The sequence below is a fragment of the Puntigrus tetrazona genome, chromosome 6, assembly GCF_018831695.1.
Source record: "Puntigrus tetrazona isolate hp1 chromosome 6, ASM1883169v1, whole genome shotgun sequence".
Classification (NCBI taxonomy): Eukaryota; Metazoa; Chordata; class Actinopteri; order Cypriniformes; family Cyprinidae; genus Puntigrus; species Puntigrus tetrazona.
Genome location: NC_056704.1, coordinates 775349 through 796621, shown reverse-complemented (window position 1 = coordinate 796621; position 21273 = coordinate 775349). Strand labels below are relative to the sequence as shown.

The following is a 21273-nucleotide window of genomic DNA, read 5'->3' as shown; positions in this document are numbered from 1 at the left end:
TATTATAGTTAGTTTCATTTTAGAAGCTACAATAGCAAGATTGAAATTTTGATTAAAAATAATTCTAAAATCGCGAATTGTACTGTTAAAAGGGAAAAGAAAACTCCCAGATAAGTCACATTTTATTATTACACTACTGCACAACTGAAATGAAAAACATGAAGTATAAAAAAAAATATTTGAGATAACATTTATTATACATGCTGAGTAACTGGAAGTAAAGAAAAAAGCAATTCAGCAATTCACTCAGAAATCGAATCATCAAATTTGTCATTTTCAATTGGTTTAATTGGTATTAAAGTATTGAACTGAGTAACTAAAACGAATAAATAAAAAATGAGACCATGAGAAACACTTGACCATGAGCAAAAACGTTATGTTTATACTGCTTTTATGACCCTTTGCTATATGCTCATTTTTATAATAGAACTATATAGTACATACTGTATATATATATATGTGTGTGTGTGTGTGTGTATATATATATATATATATATATATATATATATATATATATATATATATATACACACACATATATACACACACACACACACACACACACAAACATACATATACATACATATACATATATATATATAGTTCTATTATAAAAATGATTATTTTGTGAGATATACCACGCCTGTGAGATAAACTCTCACCCATAGCACGGTGTAAGATTATGGTAATACTGCTCAACCCTGAGTGACACCACATTCAAGACAAGAAAAATCCATCACTGGCATCAACAACATCTACATTCACATCTGCAATTAAATAATTAACGTGAAAGCAGCGCTCGGACCCTGCTGTTAACGCGCGCGCTGGAATACATTAAACACACAGCCATCTTTGTCAGCTTCACTACAGATCAATTGAAAAGCCAGGGAAAGAACATGCATGCAGGAAATGGAAATGTGTGTGTTGGCTGCGCTGAGATCTCAGCTCGGCTCTGCATTAGTCATCTGGCTCCCGCCGGCTCGTGTCACCTCTGCGAGGAAGCGTGTCAGATTCTGCCAGTCTGAACAGCGGGAGAGTCAGGACCCAAAATGCCCAGAAAGTGACAAGTTAAACTTCTGTTAGACGTTTCTCTTCTGTTTACATGCAAGAAAGAATGAATAAAAAAAATAAATAAAAAAAAAAAAGTTTTATTTCTGATGAACGCGTCCAGAGGCGATCGTAAATCTCGAGGTTTCTGAGGATAAAGTGTGCTTCACCTGGAAAAAACGCATCTTATTGTGAAAGGCTCATCTGTGCGTGCTCCACTTTTTAACCTTTAACCATTAGAGTACATCTCTCCAAGCATTTATCAACACGGTGCAACGTTCAAATCTCAAAAACAAATCAAAATAGATATATACGACAAAATACTGAAGAAAAAAATCTGTCACAACTTCCATTTCATTGCAACTGTACCACGCAAATAGTAGCATTTCAAAAGGAGCATAATCAAGCATATTTATTTTTTCCATTACATTTATCCCATACTTTTATTAAAAATCTATGAAATAATATTAAAAAATACATACTATTTATGATTTTGTTTTTACTTAATTTATTCCAAACAATTGTATTTTTCAAAATATACACATTCTGTTTTACTGTGCAAAAAACAAGTGTGTTTTCTAAAAAAAAAAATAAATAAATAAATAAATATATATATATATATATATATATATATATATATATATATATATATATATATATATATATATATATATATATATATATATATATTTTTTTTTTTTTTTTTTTTTTTTTTTTTTGTAAATGAACACACGATAACATATTGCACATTTTCTAAGGGACATATGCTAATTGTTTCCATTGAACTTATCCCAGACATTTGTGACATTAAAACACATAAATATACTTTATTAATACTAAAGCTAACGCATTGTATGCAAATTAAGCGTCTTTTGGATCAAAAATAATCGTGTCACAGAGAGACTTGTCACAGATATTAAAAATATAAAAAAATGTATACTATAATTTATATATTATTAAAATTATTTGTGCAAATTATTATTGCTTTTTCTCAGTAAAAATATGTATTTAAATATTATATATGTGTCAATATATATATATAAATTTTTATTATTATTATTTTTATTATTATTTTTGCCGTTTGTTCTCAACAAAAATATTTTGTAAATGACCATAAAATAATCTATTGCATATTTTCCAAGTATCCAAGAAAACATTTTTTTCCACTGAATTTATTCATCCCAGACATTTGTGATATTAAAACACAGACATACTTTATTAATACTAAGGAAACCAACTAGCAATAAAACTAACATTTTATGAAGATATAGCTGCTTTTTTTTTCCTTACCAAAAACATTTTATATTTTCCATGAACTGTTTTTATCCATTTAACTCATCCCAGATATCTGTGACATCAAAAGCGTATTTAAGCTTTATCGAAGGAACTGCTTTTTTTTTGCCATTTTTCGTGGCAAAAATGTTTTGCAAAAGAGTTTAAAATAACGTATTGCATCTTTATTCATCCTATTTTTGTGCGTTTAATTGATCTCAGACGTTTGTGATGTTGAAAATCGGTTCATCAATGAACACGCAATAAAAAGCCGCTCGGATTTTTTGTGCACTCCGTTTAGTCCTGTCCTGGAATTTCTCCTCGCCTCTGCTGCGTCGGCAGTCGGCTGTCACCGAGACAGCATCCCTCAAAGTCCGGATGTGACTGCGGTGACGCGACACACCTCGCGAGGGTCGGCCGAGGAGATGACCTCTCAAGCTCAGGATCCGTCTTGACAGTCATCTGTACTAAAACGCGAGCTGGCTGGGGACTTGACGGATGTGTACAGTAGACACCTGTCTTTCCCGGCGGAGATGACGCGGGCCGTTTGCGCGCTGACAGATTTAACAGAGAGTCAGAGAGCGACTGCACCAGATCAAACAAATCCCCAACAGCACCGGCGCTGACATTTAGAAGAATATCTCCAACCGTCTCTTTCACATTCCTAATAAATCAAGCGCCGGCTCTTGATTTATTAGGCAAAAAGTCATATTGGCAAAAAGTCACCTCTAGGTGTAGGTCAGGCAATCGAGCGCGTGTTTGGCTTGGCTGCTGCGACGCCTCGACGTGTTTTAAAAGGAATCTCACATTCGCCGAGGCCTTCCACTGCGGCAATTAAGACGTCGTGAAAAATCTCCGAAGGAGTAACGTGCGGGAGAGTGAAGAGACGGCGGCGCGAGTCTCTTTATCCGACCACACCGCAGAAAGTGACAAATTGGCCTAGTTTTGGATTTAATTAATCACAGCGTCCTGACAGCTACCTGAGCTGGGCTGCATCATTAGCGCGCCGCTACCGGCGCGTTTGGGGAGTTTGTGATAGAAGACGATTCCGTTCATTAACTCGACCGGTTCAGCAGATCAGAACAAACACACTCCGATGTGACACCTCGAGACCGCTTCGCAATCGGGAAGATCAAGCGAGAGATCTAAACTGGATTTTGCTAATTGTGAAAACCAAACTGGTACGGCGCTTTCTGGAAAGATACTGGGAAAAAAATGGGCTTTTTTGAGAAGTAACGGAAAACGAATCGGCTGAATCGTTTGGTCTGTGTAAACACGAGCTAGATGGCCATTGAGTGATGCACTTTTAAAATGCGTCAGTGTTTTTTTAAATCAGCATTGCTATTGGATACTACGAAGCAAACAGCGTTCCACATAAACTGCATTATTTTTTTTTCCAGTAACGAGTAATCAAACTAAATAACTTCTCCCCCGTTACAGATTATAAAATGCTGCATTACTATAAATTATTATAGGCTTATATTAGGCCTATCATTTTATTTTCCAATTCATCTGCAATATTATAATGCTATAAAAATGACTATTTGTCCATAAAGAGTTGATAGTATTTAAAATAATACTGAATTTCATCGGTATTTCTCACAATTTTTATAATAATTTATTCTATTTAGTGTCCATTTAATTAATTTGACATATTTAATATTTGACATACTTGATTTTTTTTAAGTAACAAAAAAGTGGCTTTCCCTGGAAATGAGTTCATTTTATAATAATGTAACTCAGTTGCTATTTGTAAGAAGTAACTGGTAACTACTACTAAGGACTTTTTTAAAGTGACGTGCCCAACACTGGACGCAATGCATAACAGATTTTTTTTAGTATCGGTGATTCATTTTTAATTGAACAAATGTATGGCATGAAAGCAGCTAATGATTACGTTTTAACTGATCGGATCACAAAGTGTTACGATCATTATGCAATGCATGCTGCAAAGCATTCATGTACGCCAATCACACAAGCTGGCCCAGCCTTTTTAGCCAATCAGAAACGACCTTCGTTGTTGGGGACGTCAGTTTAAAGATGAAAGGCTAATTCTGTCCAGAGTAAGCTTTAATTGTAAATGTTACACACACACACAAACGCGCAACAAAAACTACATGTCCCATTTTTTCTGTGGCAGCAAAAAAAAAGAGACAGGCTAAATAAAGCAGCAATTACTCACCTAATGCACATACTTTGCTCCTCGTTTTCTTGCGCTAGCACTAAAAATAGTATATGCTGAGAATTTAAATTAAGAATCGAATGACAAATTCCACACCATTTCTATGCATTGTGCCAAAACGTGCATAAAAAATGTGAATATTAATCCATATTTGGTCCAGATATGCTACAAGTCTTGCCATCAAAACATTTTAACCTTTAGTCGCAAACAAAACAACACTACTGTGATATCTAACAAACTTCAGAATTAATCAGTCTCCTATAAAAATCAACTTTATGCCAAATACCAAACAAAAACAGTACAATTATGTCCCTAACCGATGCTATTTTTGTTCTTATACTTGCTATCCAGCGCCCAACGAACGTGCAGGTTTAGCTCCAATTAGACCTTCTTCTGTTCGTGTTTCTGACCAGAGATCACAGAGACTTTTTTCCACTTGATGCTCTTTCGTTTTCACCCGTCTGTTGCAAATCCGGCGGCGGAGGTCCAATCAAAACAACGAGACATGTCAGTGGACGAGAATAACAACGAAACGCGTCAGAGCTGATTAATAAAAGTACCGTCAGCGCGGCGCTCCTCAACGCCTACTTAAGGACGGCCGTAATTCACATCCTATCAAAGGGAATGTGACTTCTTAGGAACATCATTGAGATTCTGTCGCCGGTGGATGGTGGGGCCGCTGAGTGACGGTTTGAGGGACTGAAGGACAGCTGGACGGGCTCCAACACGCCACGGCAGTGCGGGATGATTGACGTCTCGGTTTTATTGGCGGCGTCCCGTGAAAAGGTAGGTTCGGGGGTCATCCCCGCCCACCTGAACAGACGTACTCAGAGAGGCGTCATGAAGCATGTAGATAAAGAGACGCCGTATCCATCATCTGAGATCCGGAAGATAAATCAGACCAGACTGATGTGTTAAATAGGTCATAATTTAGATGCGATGCATGCGATAGTTCACCCAAAAATCGGATTTTGCTGTCATCGTTAATCCACCCTCGCTTCATTCCAAATCTTTATTCCATGATGCACAAAAGAGCTTTTTTATATTAAATAAATTATAATTACTACCAGTAAAAAGATTAGAATCATTGCTTTCTTTTTTAAATCTTTTTTTTTAAAAAGGCTGCATTGGTTTGAATTTAAATGCATACCATTTGAAATAACTTTTTAATAAGAATATGTTAGAAATGTAATTTATACCTGTGATCAAAGCTGCATTTTCAGCATCATTACTCCAGTCTTCCTTCAGAAAGCATATTAATATGCTGATACTGGAAATGCATATGAATATGACTAGATATTTTTATATTCACCATATTACAAATATGACGAAAAAGTCACAAAGCACAAAAAAACCTATTACGAGACAAACAACAGCTTTTTGTGAAAAAACAGACACAACTCTAAGTGCCCTTGGCACTAAAACTAACATGTTTATTCTGTGAATGAATCATTCTTTAAGTCAAATCCTTTCAATGTGAAAGCTGATCCGGTTCACAAAATCTGTCTAAATGATTCATTCACTTATCTGTTTCATGAGTAACTTACTGACTCAATGATGTTGGTCGCAACAGCTCAGCAGAAGACGATTATCGGAGCAAAATGATAATTACACAAAGTTAATGACTGCGGAGCACCTGGAATAGAGTATAAAGCGTAGAGATTCGAGATGCATTGCACTTGCATGGAAGAAAGGCGAATTGCACAACCTTTTGTGAAGAAAATATTTGGAACGACTTGGTTTGGCCTGCATTCATAACTGCGTGATCATCCCACAACAGCTGTACTGATTGAGACATGTATATACACCGCATTTATACAACCACTATGGGAGTTTTGTAAGGGAAAAAGCAAAAGAGCATTACGCACAGCCCGTTCACAGAACTTCTCGTTCATTTTGTGTACAAAAATAGACATTTTTCATTATAACAAAGCTCCAAATTGGTTCGCTGGCTTTGGCTAACCGGCATGAACCAAGGTACACAGCTTTATCTACCCACCGGCAAACAAAGTCATGTTTACAAGTTCCCAAACTGCTACGGTGATGGCTTATGAGGAAAAAATAGTGTCCTGGCCAATGCATTGCAAGCATCCTCTCCCATCGTGCATGCATAATGTGCGTTTTTGCATTTTACTATGGCCGTAACAAACCTCAAAAGAGGCAATAAACTGCAAAGTGGCTATTGACAATTGGCATAAAGTCTGGCTAAACAAGACATTCAGTCCAGAAGTGTTGAAATCGCTGACAAAAAATGTGAATTAATGGAGGTCTTTAAAACGCTCTACCTTTGACTCTGAGAGGACATAAAAAAAAAGATGGCGTGGGAAAATGGCTCCAAATAAGCAGCATTAAAATAGATGCGAGCGCGCAAATAGCTGCACCACAGCTTGTGCTGACAGACCTGAAAATGAAAAAGAATGTTGCCATGTAAAATTTCCTACACGCTGTTAATATTTTATGAGCGCTCGTTTTGACACCAGGCTGTATATTCCTAATTTGTGTTGCTGGCTGGCAACACAAATGGGTTGTGAATAGAAGAGAAGAGGGGGAAAAAAAACGAGGTGAGGTGGGTTTGGAGCAGAGGAGAGATGGGTAACGAGAGGAAAGGAGATAAGAGGCGACTGAGAGCGGCGGAAAATGGACTGCACAGGCGCGACGAGGGAGATTTCGTAGTCGGCGTGCTACACAAAACATCTGAAATGGCCCATTTAACTGCTCTGTATTGCGTCGCTCTCGACGGCTTCATTTTCATACTCCATGATGGTGGAAGATGGATCGAGAGCATGAGATGAGCGTTTCATCAAGGTTAAGTTAACCTCCAGGCTTTATCTCGCAGGAGATGAAGTTATAGGTGATCTACACCACCAGAAGTAAACAGGAGAAAACCCATCAGCGCTCTGATGAATTCAGTCCGAGCGTGAGCAGATAATGACAACGCTGACTGCCATTTTCATTAAGAGCACTGTACGGGACTGCTCTGCTGAGAATCCTGCACATGAGCAACAGCATGTGTTTCAGGTTACGGCAAAAATGGCTTTTATGGTCACCCTATTCCATAAGCTACTCTAAAAATACACAGATTAGAGACGGCTTGAATAACAGAGATGAAGGGTACGTCGTCGAAGTCGTGTGTTTATTGTCTTCGTCATTAGCTCCGCAATGAGTTTAGCCACTTCTCTGGATATATGACTTTTTCTGTGCGAGGGCGTCTTCTGAAAGCGACATCACGTGTTTATGGTGCTAATGGCCAATCCATCATTTTTGGGGAAATTGCTGTTTGTTTATTTATTTATTTATACCAAATAAAAAAAGGAAAAAAATCTAAATGCTGTACTCTGGATCAAATAAATTCATTCTTCCTACCCCAAAACTGTGTAACAAATTGAGATTTATAAATGCATAAATTGACTTAAAAACAGGCCAAATGAAAAGCACACATACTTTTCATGTTCCTATGCCAGTAAAAATAACAACATCATTTTTGTAAAATATACATAAATAGGCAATAGGCAACATGCATTTATATCAATATATGCACAAATTGCTTTGTGAATGACAAAAACTAAATTAAATAATTCACGGAATTAATGATTTTCTGAAAATAAATTATGAATAAACTATTAATTTCAACTGTGATTTATGAAGATGGACTCTAAAACTAAAAAAATGTACTAGAAACAAAATGCACTGAAAAAAAAAAATAGTGTAATAAAATTATAAACATTATTATTAATTTGCCAAGACAGCATTTCTAATTTTAACTTAGTTTGATTTTAAGCACTAAACTAAAGGTAAATTAACTTATAAGTTATATAACTAAATAAAAATATAAAATAAATAATAAAATAATAAATAATAGAATAATATATATATAAAAACTGTAAAAATAAAAACGTATAAAAATAACAAAAACTTTTACAAAAATGTAAATAAAAACTAAATATAAAAATCAATTTCAAAATATTAACAAAAACTATAAATAGTATATGATACTAAAATAACACGGGATATGGACATTTACTAAGCGTTGATGGGAACAATTCAGAAAGTGACATAAGTTTACATTTAGGATCATTCTACATACGTCTTTAGAAATAACTCCAGAAGGTCCGGTTCACTGATGCGCATTCAGAAAAACATTCACACGACTAATCAAACTAAACCCCGACAACATAACGTAAATGCACCTCCAGAGCGGGAAATGGAAAGTTTTTGATGATGCCCAAAAATCTGGCTTGAGTTTACATCAGGCGAGTGAAATCAGTCATAAAGCAGGATTGTGTTTGAGCTGAATTTGGCGGTGTTGGATGCGGGAAATGAAGCATGACGGAGCAGAGAAGAGCAGCGTGTCTGCTAGCGCTCATCTCAATCCACATGACTCACGCCTGGGTTCTGGGCCACCAGTTAGAAAATGCCAAAGAACAGAGAAAGAACGAGAAAACGCAACTAAACCGACTTGGAGTACTCTTAAAGAAAACACATCCCACACCGTAAAAAAACATTTAGAAAGACATATAACACAAAAAGGCCTGTCCTTAGCTGACCACTCCAATGCCACGATAATCATTTCAAAATTGTAATTCTGTTTGCTTAAAATGTTTTCTTTTCTTTCTATACGTTATCTTAAAGGTTTTTGAATTGAGTACAGTATTATAATGCTTATTTTTACTTTTTTTATCGAAAGAAGAAACCAATCCGATGCATACCTCACATTTAAGGCTCAACGCTATAGAAAAGCGATACGTTTTTAGCTAAAAATATACCACGCGGTGCTTCAAGCAATGGTATAAACATCACTGTGACGATCACAATTAATAATCCCAATTACAATTTCAATGAAACAATCCACAATTACGATTTTTGCCATAATGGAGCAGCCAGCACCCTTTTCGTCGTCCATACCCCTTGATAGCACAGAAAGCTGCACGGCTTCACAAGCGCCGATCTTCTTCCAAAAACCGCTTGGATTTAACCGAGCATGACTCTGTGGCACTTTACGGCAGATCTGGTGGAAGACAGCTCATGCACGCGAGCGAGGTGAGACGGGTTACGGAGCACAGAATGCGGACTCCGAGCATGCGGTTCTCAGCCGGTTCTCGCGTGCGCAGGAGGAACTTCGGTCTTCCGGAGCCCGCGATGGCACTTGCGTCTGTGCTGGGAAAGCGGCCAAAACCGCCGCTCTCTGCTTCTCCCAAACATTTGTTTCCTTTCAGGGGGCACAAGGCTCCACATGCTTCCTTAAAAAAACATTTCCGTGCCACGAGCGTTGCGTCGAGGGGGCTATTTTAAGAAGAAGCTAAAAGAGACGCATGAGAGTAGCGTGCTAATTAATATACGTGCAAGCCCTCAAAAAAAGCACAAGAATGACTCCATGATATCAAATTTCACCGTCTAAAAATCTGAAACAATAGTGGAATTTGCATAAACGAGGCAATTATTAATGGTTTTTATAAGACTTGACAGAGAACTGTGGGAAGCGGTATTTTAAAGACACATTTTTCGCTGGACACAATGGGAAGACTGGCAGACATAACCACAGACAGCAGCTTATTACTGCCATATATTAGCATGTCTAATTATGAGCGATTTACATAGCCAGGCTATTCATATACAGGAGAGAGATTCTCCAGTCTCGGAGGGGGAAGCACACACGAACAATCATTTCTATATTGATTTATAACATAAGCGTTGAATCATACACATCAGCTCAAAGCTGGCAACAAAATATGGGTCACGATGGTATGCTAGACTTCCAACAAACCAATGAGTCAATTTGCGAAGCCGCTACTTTTTAAAAGTTTGGGTTTTTTTACTGTTTTTACTGTTTTACTGTTTTTAGAAAGACGTCTCTTCCGCTTATCAAGGCTACATAGAAATACAGTAAAAACTGCAAAAATGTGAAATATTATTACAATTTAAAATAGCCGTTTCCTATATTAATGTATTGTAAAATTCACTCATTTATATATTTGTTTTAACTGATTTCTGTGATGCAGCCGAATTGGACAGCGGTTTTCGGGTGTCACGTGATCCTTCAGAAATCACGCTAATATGCCGTTTTGACAAACATTTCCGATTATTACCAGCATTGAAAATGGCTGTGCTGCTTCGTATTTTTGTGGAAACCGCGAAACGATTCTTTGATGAATAGAAAGTAACATTATAAATAAGCAATTCAATGCATCCACCTTGAACAAAAAGTAGTGTTTAATACACTTGTTCGGTAATTTAGGCAATTTCCACTGAAAAACTCTCCCGACGTGACTTTCAAATCATTACAAACCAATCAAAATCCAGTAAAAACACTCAAAAAGGGGCCTCATTGTGAAACTTGTGATCGCTAAGGGACCCCAAAGTCATTTTAAAAGCTTCAACATTGCAATATCCCATTTCATGACTTTTTAGGAGAATGATTACATGTAAACATATACATTATATATATATAAACAAAGTTTCAACTTGATAAACGTCAAACGTCCTTCGTGAAAAACGCCATATTATACTAGTGTTCTTAGAAAACCCAGATATAAAGTGCAGTGAATTTATGAATATGCCTGCAACGAATTTTCTCTCCGATTAAGGTACAGTCCTATGCTATTATGGTTTTCACAAACACAAAAAAAAACTCTTTAGTAATGTTTCTAGAGCAGCAAATATTAGATATTATTATGGGACTCTCAAGACTGGAGTAACAATGCTGAAAATACAGCTTTGCGCCACAACAATTAATTACATTTTACATTAGATGCACATCGAAACCAGCTATTTTTATCTGCAATAACATTTCAGAATTTTACTGTATTTTTGATCAAACGAACACGGCCTCGGTGAGCAGAACAGACCTCAAACGTCCGATTTTCCAGCACGCGGGCCTTCAAGGAACCGATGAGTTCAATGCAGCGTTTTACTAGTTAACTATCAGATGCAAATAAAATCGTAAATCTATCACGTCTCTAATGCGACGTGCTGCGGAGAGCGGGTGATGTATGAACGCGCTGGATGAGAGGTGAAAAGCGTGGCGGGTTGGATCCCTGCATCCTGAGAGCCCAGGGCAAAAGTGGGATAAATGTTGATTAGTGTTGATTTTGTCCAAGGAACACCCGGCAACTGACAGTGGGACTAAACTGCAGCGAAAGGCAGCCATTAATCTTGCTCTAGTTTAAGTAGTGTATATTAATTTGTGTCATTTCCAGTGCGTGGAGAGAGGCCTCTAGTCTCCATCTCTCCGTGAGCCGGTTGACGGCGATGGGAAGGAACCAGATTCCCAACCGTGCGTTAAAGACGGACGACTCCTCCGGGGGTTGGTATGGCAACGGCGCTCGCGAGAAGCACTTCACGTTCGCTTTAATGCACATTACGAATGTTCAGATTCGATTAAAGTCGTAACGTATCAAGAAAGCTGGCAGTAACGGAGGGCCGAGCGCGTCTCCACCTACCAGCTTTACGACGCAAAGCAAGCGGCCAGATAAAATCGCCACAGCGTCTCCGTCTAATGCACCGAGCGCCATCTCGTCTAATGCGCTTCTCATTCATATCTCTGCGAGCAGAGCGCGAGATACCATCTATTGACAAAAGAACAGATTCTGAGGCAGTTTATGAGGCGCATTGGGTTTGTGAGGTTTTATTACCCTGGTGAATCTGCCGTTTCGTAATGGTTTTGTCTCTGTACGGCACAAAATCACTAGGGCTGGCCAATATATCAAATATTAGGCATCAAGAGTGTCAATAAAATTGGCAGTAGCAGAAAATTAATCTGCTGGTTAGAGGGTCTTTAAGATTGGTCTGAAATAACAGTCTGAAAGAAGTCTCTTCTGCTCACCGAGGCTGCTTTTATTTGTTCGAAAATGTGAAAAAGTTTTGCAAATAGCCTATATATTCAAAATGCAACTTATTTCTGTGATTTTCAGCATCGTTACTCATCAGAAAACATCCCAATCTGCTGCTAAAGAAACATTTCTGATCATTACGAAAGCAGTTGTGCTGCTGCATATTTTCCACGATACATTATTTTTCATTCGTTGAGGACTAAAAAGTTCAACACGACTGCGTTTATTTAAAACGTAAATATTTCGCAACATTACAAATCCTCACTGTCTTTTAATCAATTTAACTGAAAAATTTTATTTTATTTAATAAACATCGTTTTTTGTTTTTTTTTGCGGATTTTTGAATTTTGAATTGTTTAATGTTATTAAGAATAAACATAGAAAGGAATTGAATGTTTTAATGCTTTCGGTTTCCCTAATACTTCTCCAAACAATGCTTTCAGCTATTTTAAAGATGCAGAGATTTCAAATAGAAGCAAAAGTCATTAAAAAGTATGGTTATCACCTTCCGTACTTATCAAGGATTTATCTATCGCAGATTTATTTCCCAAAGAAAGTTGGCGAGTCTGACTCATTTCCGTGAATCGGGCCATTTCAGTTCGAATACCGTTCGTGCAAATAAAAGTATAACGTCTCTAACGCCTGCATAGACAGATGCATAAACACTGCGACATCATCTTCCACGAGCCGCTCCGTCAACGGCGCCCCAAACTCACCGTCGTGCCTAATTACCAAATAGCATCACAGTTAAATTCCAGCTATTAAGCTTCTTAATATGATTAACACATCTCAATTAGGCCACTGACAATTTGCATAATTCATAAGGTAATGTGATTGTGCTCCAGTGTATACTCAGAGAAAACGATGACAGATCTCTCCGTAACTGCTGTTGCGTGCTCTCCTAATCTCATTTCTGCAAAAGCCTGCCGGAGCCGTTCCAAAAAACGCCACGCCGGCCGCGCGCTGCCAGTCAGCACGTGCGCGCCTCTATTATGTGCTGGATTAGGCTTTAGCGTTTCCGCTCGAAGGATGATGAGCCGGTCCAACAGATGTGATTCTCATATCCTGCTCGTTGGCGCTCCGCGGAGATGCTGCATCAGCACGTTTAAAAAAAAACACACAGACGGAGAATGAAAGACAAAAGCAGGGAGTATTAGCAGCGACGGCCCGCGCGGAGAGCGACGACCGCACGAGGAGCAAACGATTTCAGGCAGCCGCGCTGGAGAGTAGGAGCCGCTTTGTTTGTTTTCACCTGAACGGACACCTGAGGGAAGCGCCAGGCGGCTGGATGATGCACACTTGTGTTATTCAACAGGAGGGGACGCGGAGGCCTGCGGGTCAGGTCTGGAGAAGCACCAATAGTAAATTGCATGCAAAATAAACCCGTAATAGGAAGCGGAAACAATTGCATATTTTTTTTGGTGGATGTCAAAAACACGTGCGTGCAATTAGAACTCAAACCAACAATCCAGCATTTTATCTTTATTTTTTCCCCCTCCAATTCACAAGTTCTAAGTGTATACCTCGTAATTCTGAGAATAAAATACCTAATTATGAGGCTAATAAATAAATGTGCGGGAAATTGCCCAAACTGTGAGGCAAAAGAGCTGCGAAGCTGCTTGTTTTTTGCTTGGTGGCAGAAAACAAATTGAAAAAAAAAATCTGAAAGTATGTGCATTTATAAGTGACAAAAACGTAAAAATTGCAAGATTTTTTTTTAATGTTTTAATGTATTTTTTAAATGTCGTATAGAAATGGGCTATATATATATATATATATATATATATATATATATATATAATATATAAATATAATTAATTAATTTAAAAAATATATATATATATTTTTTTTTTAATTAATATATATATATAATGAATTGAATCTTTTGGACAAAAATGCTGGCTGATTTATGGATGGGCGATTTAATATTAAAAGGACTTTTAAAAAGGCATTGTATTTTTGGATCCAGTAATGCACGTTGCAGTTTTTGGCGACTGGGTCAGGTAATATTCTATAAAAAACAGAACATGTTCATAACACGCACAGTGCGCTACAGCAATAGTACAAGTAATACGGTAGCATGCCATCCTGAGCATGGCCAAGTATTTGCATAAACAATTCTATTCATGAAGTGGCTTATTTATGAAGTGGCTTAAGACTCCCACCAAAATTGGGTGTTTTTAATATCTTCGTAGCAGACGCCCTCTCGAATCCATTTTGCGACATCAAGCATGTCATTGTTAGCAGCGCACACTCTTAAATCGTCTGTCTGCTGGTTTGAAACCGAGCTGCCGTAGATGATTTATTCCGTCTGTAATGAGCTATAGAAGTGTATACTGTGTGCAGTGGTGTGTTCAGCCTAAGAAGCCGTAAGGAGTCGAGCTTCCCACAGGACCCAGAGAACTGAGAGCGCTCGCAGTAATCATATCTCTGGCTCGTTTCAACGCTGTCAAATATTCCCGCCCTGCCCTCTGCTCACCTCATTCTCACCCATCAAAAAATAACATTACATCACCCGGACCCCCAGGCGCTAAACCTTACACCGTTTAAACACATGCCACAAGAAAACTAGCCTTTTGTTGAGGTTTGCGCAGAGAGAAAACACTGCGAGTCAAGATTTGTGAGGTTTGACAGACGTTTAGAAGATTGAGATTCATAATCATCATCATACGCTTACAGATGGTTGCAATAAAAATTAAAAAAAAAACATTGCACAGTGTTAAAACCAATAACTAAGTGAGCCTGTAAAAAGCTTTGTCTTTTCGGAGTAAAAAAAAAGAGCTTGTTTCTTATAGAAATGTTTAAATTACAATAGTGTTGGGAAAAAAAAGCATACTGTCAAAACTAATATGAGCTAAAAATAATGTAGAAAAAAAAATAAAACCATTAACTCTTCTAGTTATTAACCAAGGTCTTCGATTTCTTTATTATTTGTTTTTTTTAAAAAAGCATTTTTTACAGATTTTTTACAAAATCAATATTAATTTTCTAAAAACATATTAGCTAATAATAGAATATTCAATAATAGTAAATCTAATCTAAATATGATCTATCTATTGCTTTTATTTATTATTTATAAGCATTATATATATTAGATAAATGATATGTTGTTATTATATAATACATTATATATTATTATATATTTTACAATAAAATAAAAGCACTCTAAAGTTGTCTAAAGTATTTTAGACTAAACTATTTGTACTGCATGCAACAGAAGTTTGAGACGCTCAAAAGCGCTCAAAATCTAAACGACCAGCTCATTTATTTATTTATTATGATAAAAACCAAAAAAAACATTTACTACGGACAATGCAAAAAGCACTGCACACATAAAAACAAAGCTGAAAAAAATTGGTTTGCAATGAAAGGAAAAACCCATTCAGATTGGAGCGAAGAAAAAGCAACAACAAACAAGCCAGCGAGTGCATAAACAGCTTCCATTAGGGCTTCATTTGGATCTTTCTGAAGTTAACGACTATTTGAATGCGACGTAAAATCTCTGACAGGCGCTCAAACCCTCGTACTCCTCAACGGCAGAGCGCTGCTACTGTGTCTTTGTCGGCGCTGGAGGTTCAAGGTGGTGTCACAGAACAAACTCTGACATTCAGCAATTAGATGCTTTGACATCGTTCTGAAGTTCCAAGAGATCCAAGAATTCCGCTTCCGTAGAGACGAGTCTCCATGTGTCAGAAACACTGAGACGAAACCAAAAAACGTATTTGCACGGCTCCTTTCAAGCGCTGGCTCGGTTATTTCGCCGTGAAGGATAATGCAACGAGAGTTTGCGTGGTACCGGGTCCGTGTGAGCCGACTGATCCGGCTGGAATAGTTTGAGAGTGTATTTTTGGAAAGCCGTTTTGGTGCCAGATCCTTTCCAACACGATTCTGTGCTGCGCGCTTCAAAGATCACAGACGCTCAGACGAGACACTCCCATTGTTTCGTGAGCGTGTAAACAAGTGCAGCGCTCTATTTCTGTTACGAACGTGATTCGAAAGTCGTCGCTAATTATTACGCGTAAAACGCATTTTTAATGCAAAATACTAAACGCGGCTAAAGCTGTTAGATCTGTCTGCAAGGAGTAAAACTGTATTTTTTAGCACTCTTTTGCCGTTTGATGGGAAAACTAAATACAGCTTGAACAACAGCACAGCCGTCACGGGCCGTGCATTACAGCGATTTTACCACAGCGGAGTCGAGACAACGCACAACTTCACCACTTTTAGAAAAGATTATAAAACACGCCGACGTTTAATGTCCATAAACCTTCTGCATTCATATAAAATGCGTGGTTTGTGCTCCACGTACACACAATGTGCGTGAACTACAATGCCTACCGTACAAAGATGACAGCGCGAACATGCACGGAGACTATAAAATCCACCTTTAAGCAAACACGCGCGCTCAGGCACATTCCTCAGATAAGAAAGAAAATATGAGCGGAATGAAAGCGAGCGCTGAAGAGCGGCATGAAAACACGGCGGTGTCTCAAGACGTTTGGACTGAAATAAAGCGTTCTTCCTCTTTCTGGACGCATAAAAGAACACTCGGGCTGTTTAGATGTCCCCCTACGTCTGCCGTTCCCTTATATCGCAGTAAAAACACGGCGGGGTCAATAGGTCGGGTCGTGACCCGGGGGCCGTGTCAACTGGCACACGGGGAGGAACTGTAAAAACACACTATAGACTCACTGACAGGACTGGATGTGGTCTTGAGCTTTAATTACCTGTGAAGCTTTACCGCTCTACTTTTTCAAACCCAATCGGATCGCTCCGCTAATAGCTTTAAACAAACTTTTTTTAAATGCAAACGACGGGTGCATTATTTATCGCGTTTAAAACGTTACATTTTTGCGATGTGGAAAAACCAAGCATGCCTTTAAATCAGCGCGACTCATTTATAGCCTTTCGATTAGTTTGATAACGCTAACAATTTGTGCATTATAACCGCCTAGTTCGGCTAATCTCATTTGAGCGTGCGTTTTAATATTATCTTACGCACTGCAACTTGAAATTAAAATACAAGGGTTATTAGCGTTCTAATAAATGCTAAATAAGAGATTAACTTGGTGAGTTAATAAAGATTAAGAGCAACCGAGCTGACATGATCTGCTCCAGAAGATGTAAAGAGTATGCAAATGCTAAAAAGTTTGAAAAGGAATCAAAAAAACACTTTTTTTGTACAAAGCGTTCGCTAAAGCCAAATTGAACGCAATTACGATTTCTTCTCAGCAGTAACTCCCAGCAAACTAGCGTTACAGACATCCGAACATCACTCCTGCGCACTTTTGCCAAAACGCCAACATCTCCACGGACGTCGAACAGAACAAACACTTCCCACGAGCTATTTTGATTCCTGCATGATTTCAAAACAAATAAAGTTAACGACCGCGCGACTCTTGAGAAAAAACACCGAACGACAGCTTACGTTCGAAATCCGAAACACCCGAGGAGGCTTCGAACGCGTCTAGAATTCCTAAAAAGAGGTTTCCTGAACATGACAAACACCCGCGGATGCGTTGAAGGCCGCGGGAGCCCAACGATCTCAAACCTCGCCGGCGTGTCGTTTCGACCCGGCGGATTTTTTTGGCCCGAAAAAAAAGGCCAAAGGGGAGCGGAGCGGTCTGGGATACGTCCGCGCTCGAACTCTGCGTGAACTCGCGAAAGAAAAACAATCAGGAAAAGAAACGGCGGGGAGTAAAACTCCACGCATAACTGTGTCACTCCCCTCTCGGACGCATAGCAGGCCGCAGAAAGCCCCCGCTCTCAACGAAAACATCATCGGCGGCGGCCGAGACCGAGACAGAATCAACAGAGATGAGAACCACCCACGGCCTCACAGCTGGAACCGAGCAGTCGGAGAGATAATGATAAAGAAATCCGCTTTATCCTTCATCTAGTCCTTTTTATTTCATGCACTAATGACTGTGAAACACGCTGGAACCGCTTCCACATCAAACCGCAGAGCGATAGCGTCTCGGTATCTCAGCGGCGCAAATGCATCGCAGTTCCTAGTCTCTCGGCTCGAGAGAAAAAAAAAAAAAGAACACCACTCGGCTCTCGACGGAGCAGACCGCAAACGTCACGTTCGACCCTCTCCTTGCAGCGGCTCCACGAAACCAAACGAGGTTTCCTTCCAAAAATGCACAAACGCAATATTCATCCACGGCTTTAGCCGAACGCAACTAAATAAACATTTCGACTTAGCAACTTAGGGCGGCGTGTAATTCAATCCTGCTCTTCGCTAACCAGGACGTAGCTGCACGGAAAACAAGCCCGGTACAGCGAGAGAGCAGTAAAGATGATTTACCGGTCAGAGGTCAAAGAAGCCGAACTTCCACAGACGTTTCTCTTCACGTCCTCACTGCGATCGCCACAAACCCTCATCCGCCCGCCCAAATCTATTCTACGAAACACCCGATGCACACAAAACAGCACGCCACTGCATTATTCCCAATTAGAAGATTTTTCAGGAGAGGATTAGATATGTCACACAACAGTTTAAAACACAACAGTTTGCTTTCACGGCTTCGACCAGACGCTGAAAAACAAATGCACTTGACGTGCAACAAACATCCAGTGTTTTGGGTTTTTTTTTTTTCTCTTTCACGTGTGCATTTGTCTTGTATTTTAAAGCATAGCATGACTTGCCTGTTTTTTCTTTGATTTCACACAGGACGTTGAAGAGCGCTGGCTTCATTCTGTGGCAGTTAAGAGCATGTTTTCTGAAACACAACACAAGGCCGCGGTGAGCGTCTGAGCAGACCAATATTTCACTCGGCTAGCAAAGACTTATTCATCTGCCTGTTGCCTGAACGTACGCTGATCGTGGCGAAACGAAACGCATGCTAGTCTCTGTTAATCACGTTCTGCATGCAAAAATTCCATCAGTAAGTAGCACTAATAATAATAATAATAATTCAGACTTTTGCATCAGTGCATGTACTGCAACTAAAATATTCCTAAAAATGCATTATTTTTAAAAATGCATGTTTTTTATTGAACACATCCGTGTGCAAAAAAATGATTAATTAATGCATTCGAATATTTAGCCATTTGTAATGGCTCTGGGCCGAGCGATTACATCATTTAAAAAAATTACAAATCATAACGCCGTGCACTGCAGACAGTTCTGAAACGCACAGAGGAAAAAGCGAGATAAAATTATAAAATATAGTCGAATTAAAAACCTCCATTCTGAGCACTATTTATCCTAAAGGGACACGGTCAGACGTGTGATATGAGTCTCAGTGCTGTCTGTCAAATTCTATCGTGGCATCTGTTCATTTCTATTGACAAAAAATGAGCACTGCATGTCAGAAAAATACACTGATGTCTGTCACTACACACTACATGTGTTTGGACACACTGACAACAACGATTGTGTTATCAGTCCGTATCTGGATGCCTGCTTAGTCAATAACGCCTGATCTGCAAGGAAACATTTGATGTCAGACATCTAAACTATATTTTTTTCTGCTCAAATCGCACATTTGCTCACTGCAGATATTTGTACTACAGTATAATTTTTTTTTTTTAAAGACGCTTGATAAGTCTAAAGAGAATTACATGCCAACTAACATAAAAAAAAACTAAATGGCAGTAGATTCTAAAGCTAAAGATCTCACATTAATTTATCAAGAGTTGAATTATTTTTTAACAATATCTGTTGGTGTGTTATTTATCACGGTTTACACACCTTAAGGGCTGGCGAATATTAAAGCAGCTTAACTGAATAGTTTTGGAAGTCTATCTTTGATCAGTTTATATATTAGTATAGCGTTGGTAAAGTATAACAAAAATGATTTTTTTTTTTTTTTTTTTACAAAAGCTACATATATCGCACGCGCTTTTGCTAATTATATTATATAACACTCATACATAAATATATGAACGTTTATTTTGTGTGCACGTTACTTTATGTATTCTATATTTAAGCCGTTCGTGTTTATTATTTTTAATATACGTGTTATGCATCACGTAAATTTAATGCGCGATGCAAATGTGCAATTGCTGTACCGCTATATTTTTACGTATTTTATTTTTTATTTTTATTAATTTAAAGACTAACGCTTGGCAAAAGTGCGCGCTGTTTTTATGCGCTAATCGATCAAGTGTCAATGGCGCCTTGAAGATGAAAGTCAGCGTGAATATTCCAGATCTTCGGATGAGATGAGTGACAGCTCACCTGGCCTGCGCCTCGTCCAGACTCTGGTCAGTGATGGTCATGATCTGTTGTAAAATGTCTCCAATGTCCTGCTTCCTTCCGTCTCCGTCGTTGGCTCCGGTGTTGTCCGGTATGTGCTGTGACAGGCCCGGGTGTCCGCTCATCCCCACGGCCGCATGAGCGTGCATCAGGCGCGGCTGCTCGTCCATGTCGGCCCGCTCCGGTCCTCCGGTCCTCTGTCCAGCTGCGGCGGAGATTCCTCTGTCGGTGTCTCTGTAAGCGCGGTCCTCCTGAGCTCACTCACTCACAGCCCGAGCCGCTATCAGCCCTTTAACCACTAAACTCGCCGGGGTGCGCGCGCGTGTGTGTGCGCGCGTGTGTATGTGTGTGTGTGTGTGTGGCGTGTGGTGTTAATCAGGTCCCGCGTGAACGCAGCGCTTCATACACTCGCGCGTTATTTTACTGTTTCATCCCGCTGCTTTTGTTACATTGTAGCGCTCTCAAAGCTCACGGACTCTGCGATGCGTTGGCCCCGCCCCCTCGCCGCGATTGGACGCCGCGACCGTGTAGCCCCGCCTCTGCACGTCTCTCAGTGCGCGTCAATCATTGCGCTGGGGAGATTCTTGCTCTTCGTGTTTGTCCGCTGCACATGTGTTTTGTGTTAATATCTCTGATGTATTTAGAGAGAATGCCACGGGTGTCTGCGATAACAAATATTCTGCGCGATATCCTAATGTTAAATGAAAGTAATAATCAAATTAACATATTTATATAGCCTG

At 39.1% G+C, this 21273-nt stretch overlaps 1 protein-coding gene across 2 annotated transcripts in view; it reads right to left on the bottom strand.

The window, feature by feature from the left end:
• Positions 1-21006, bottom strand: part of pbx1b (pre-B-cell leukemia homeobox 1b) — a 73499-nt gene extending 52493 nt beyond the window's left edge. For both annotated transcript variants that reach the window (XM_043242438.1, XM_043242439.1), the window contains exons 1-2: positions 20516-21006; positions 18979-19052 (exon numbers count right to left, since the gene is read on the bottom strand). In XM_043242438.1, coding sequence (XP_043098373.1) covers positions 18979-19052; positions 20516-20703 — 262 coding nt within the window. In that variant the 5' untranslated portion in view covers positions 20704-21006. The remainder of the gene's footprint in view (positions 1-18978; positions 19053-20515) is intronic.
• Positions 21007-21273: the final 267 nt, after the last annotated feature.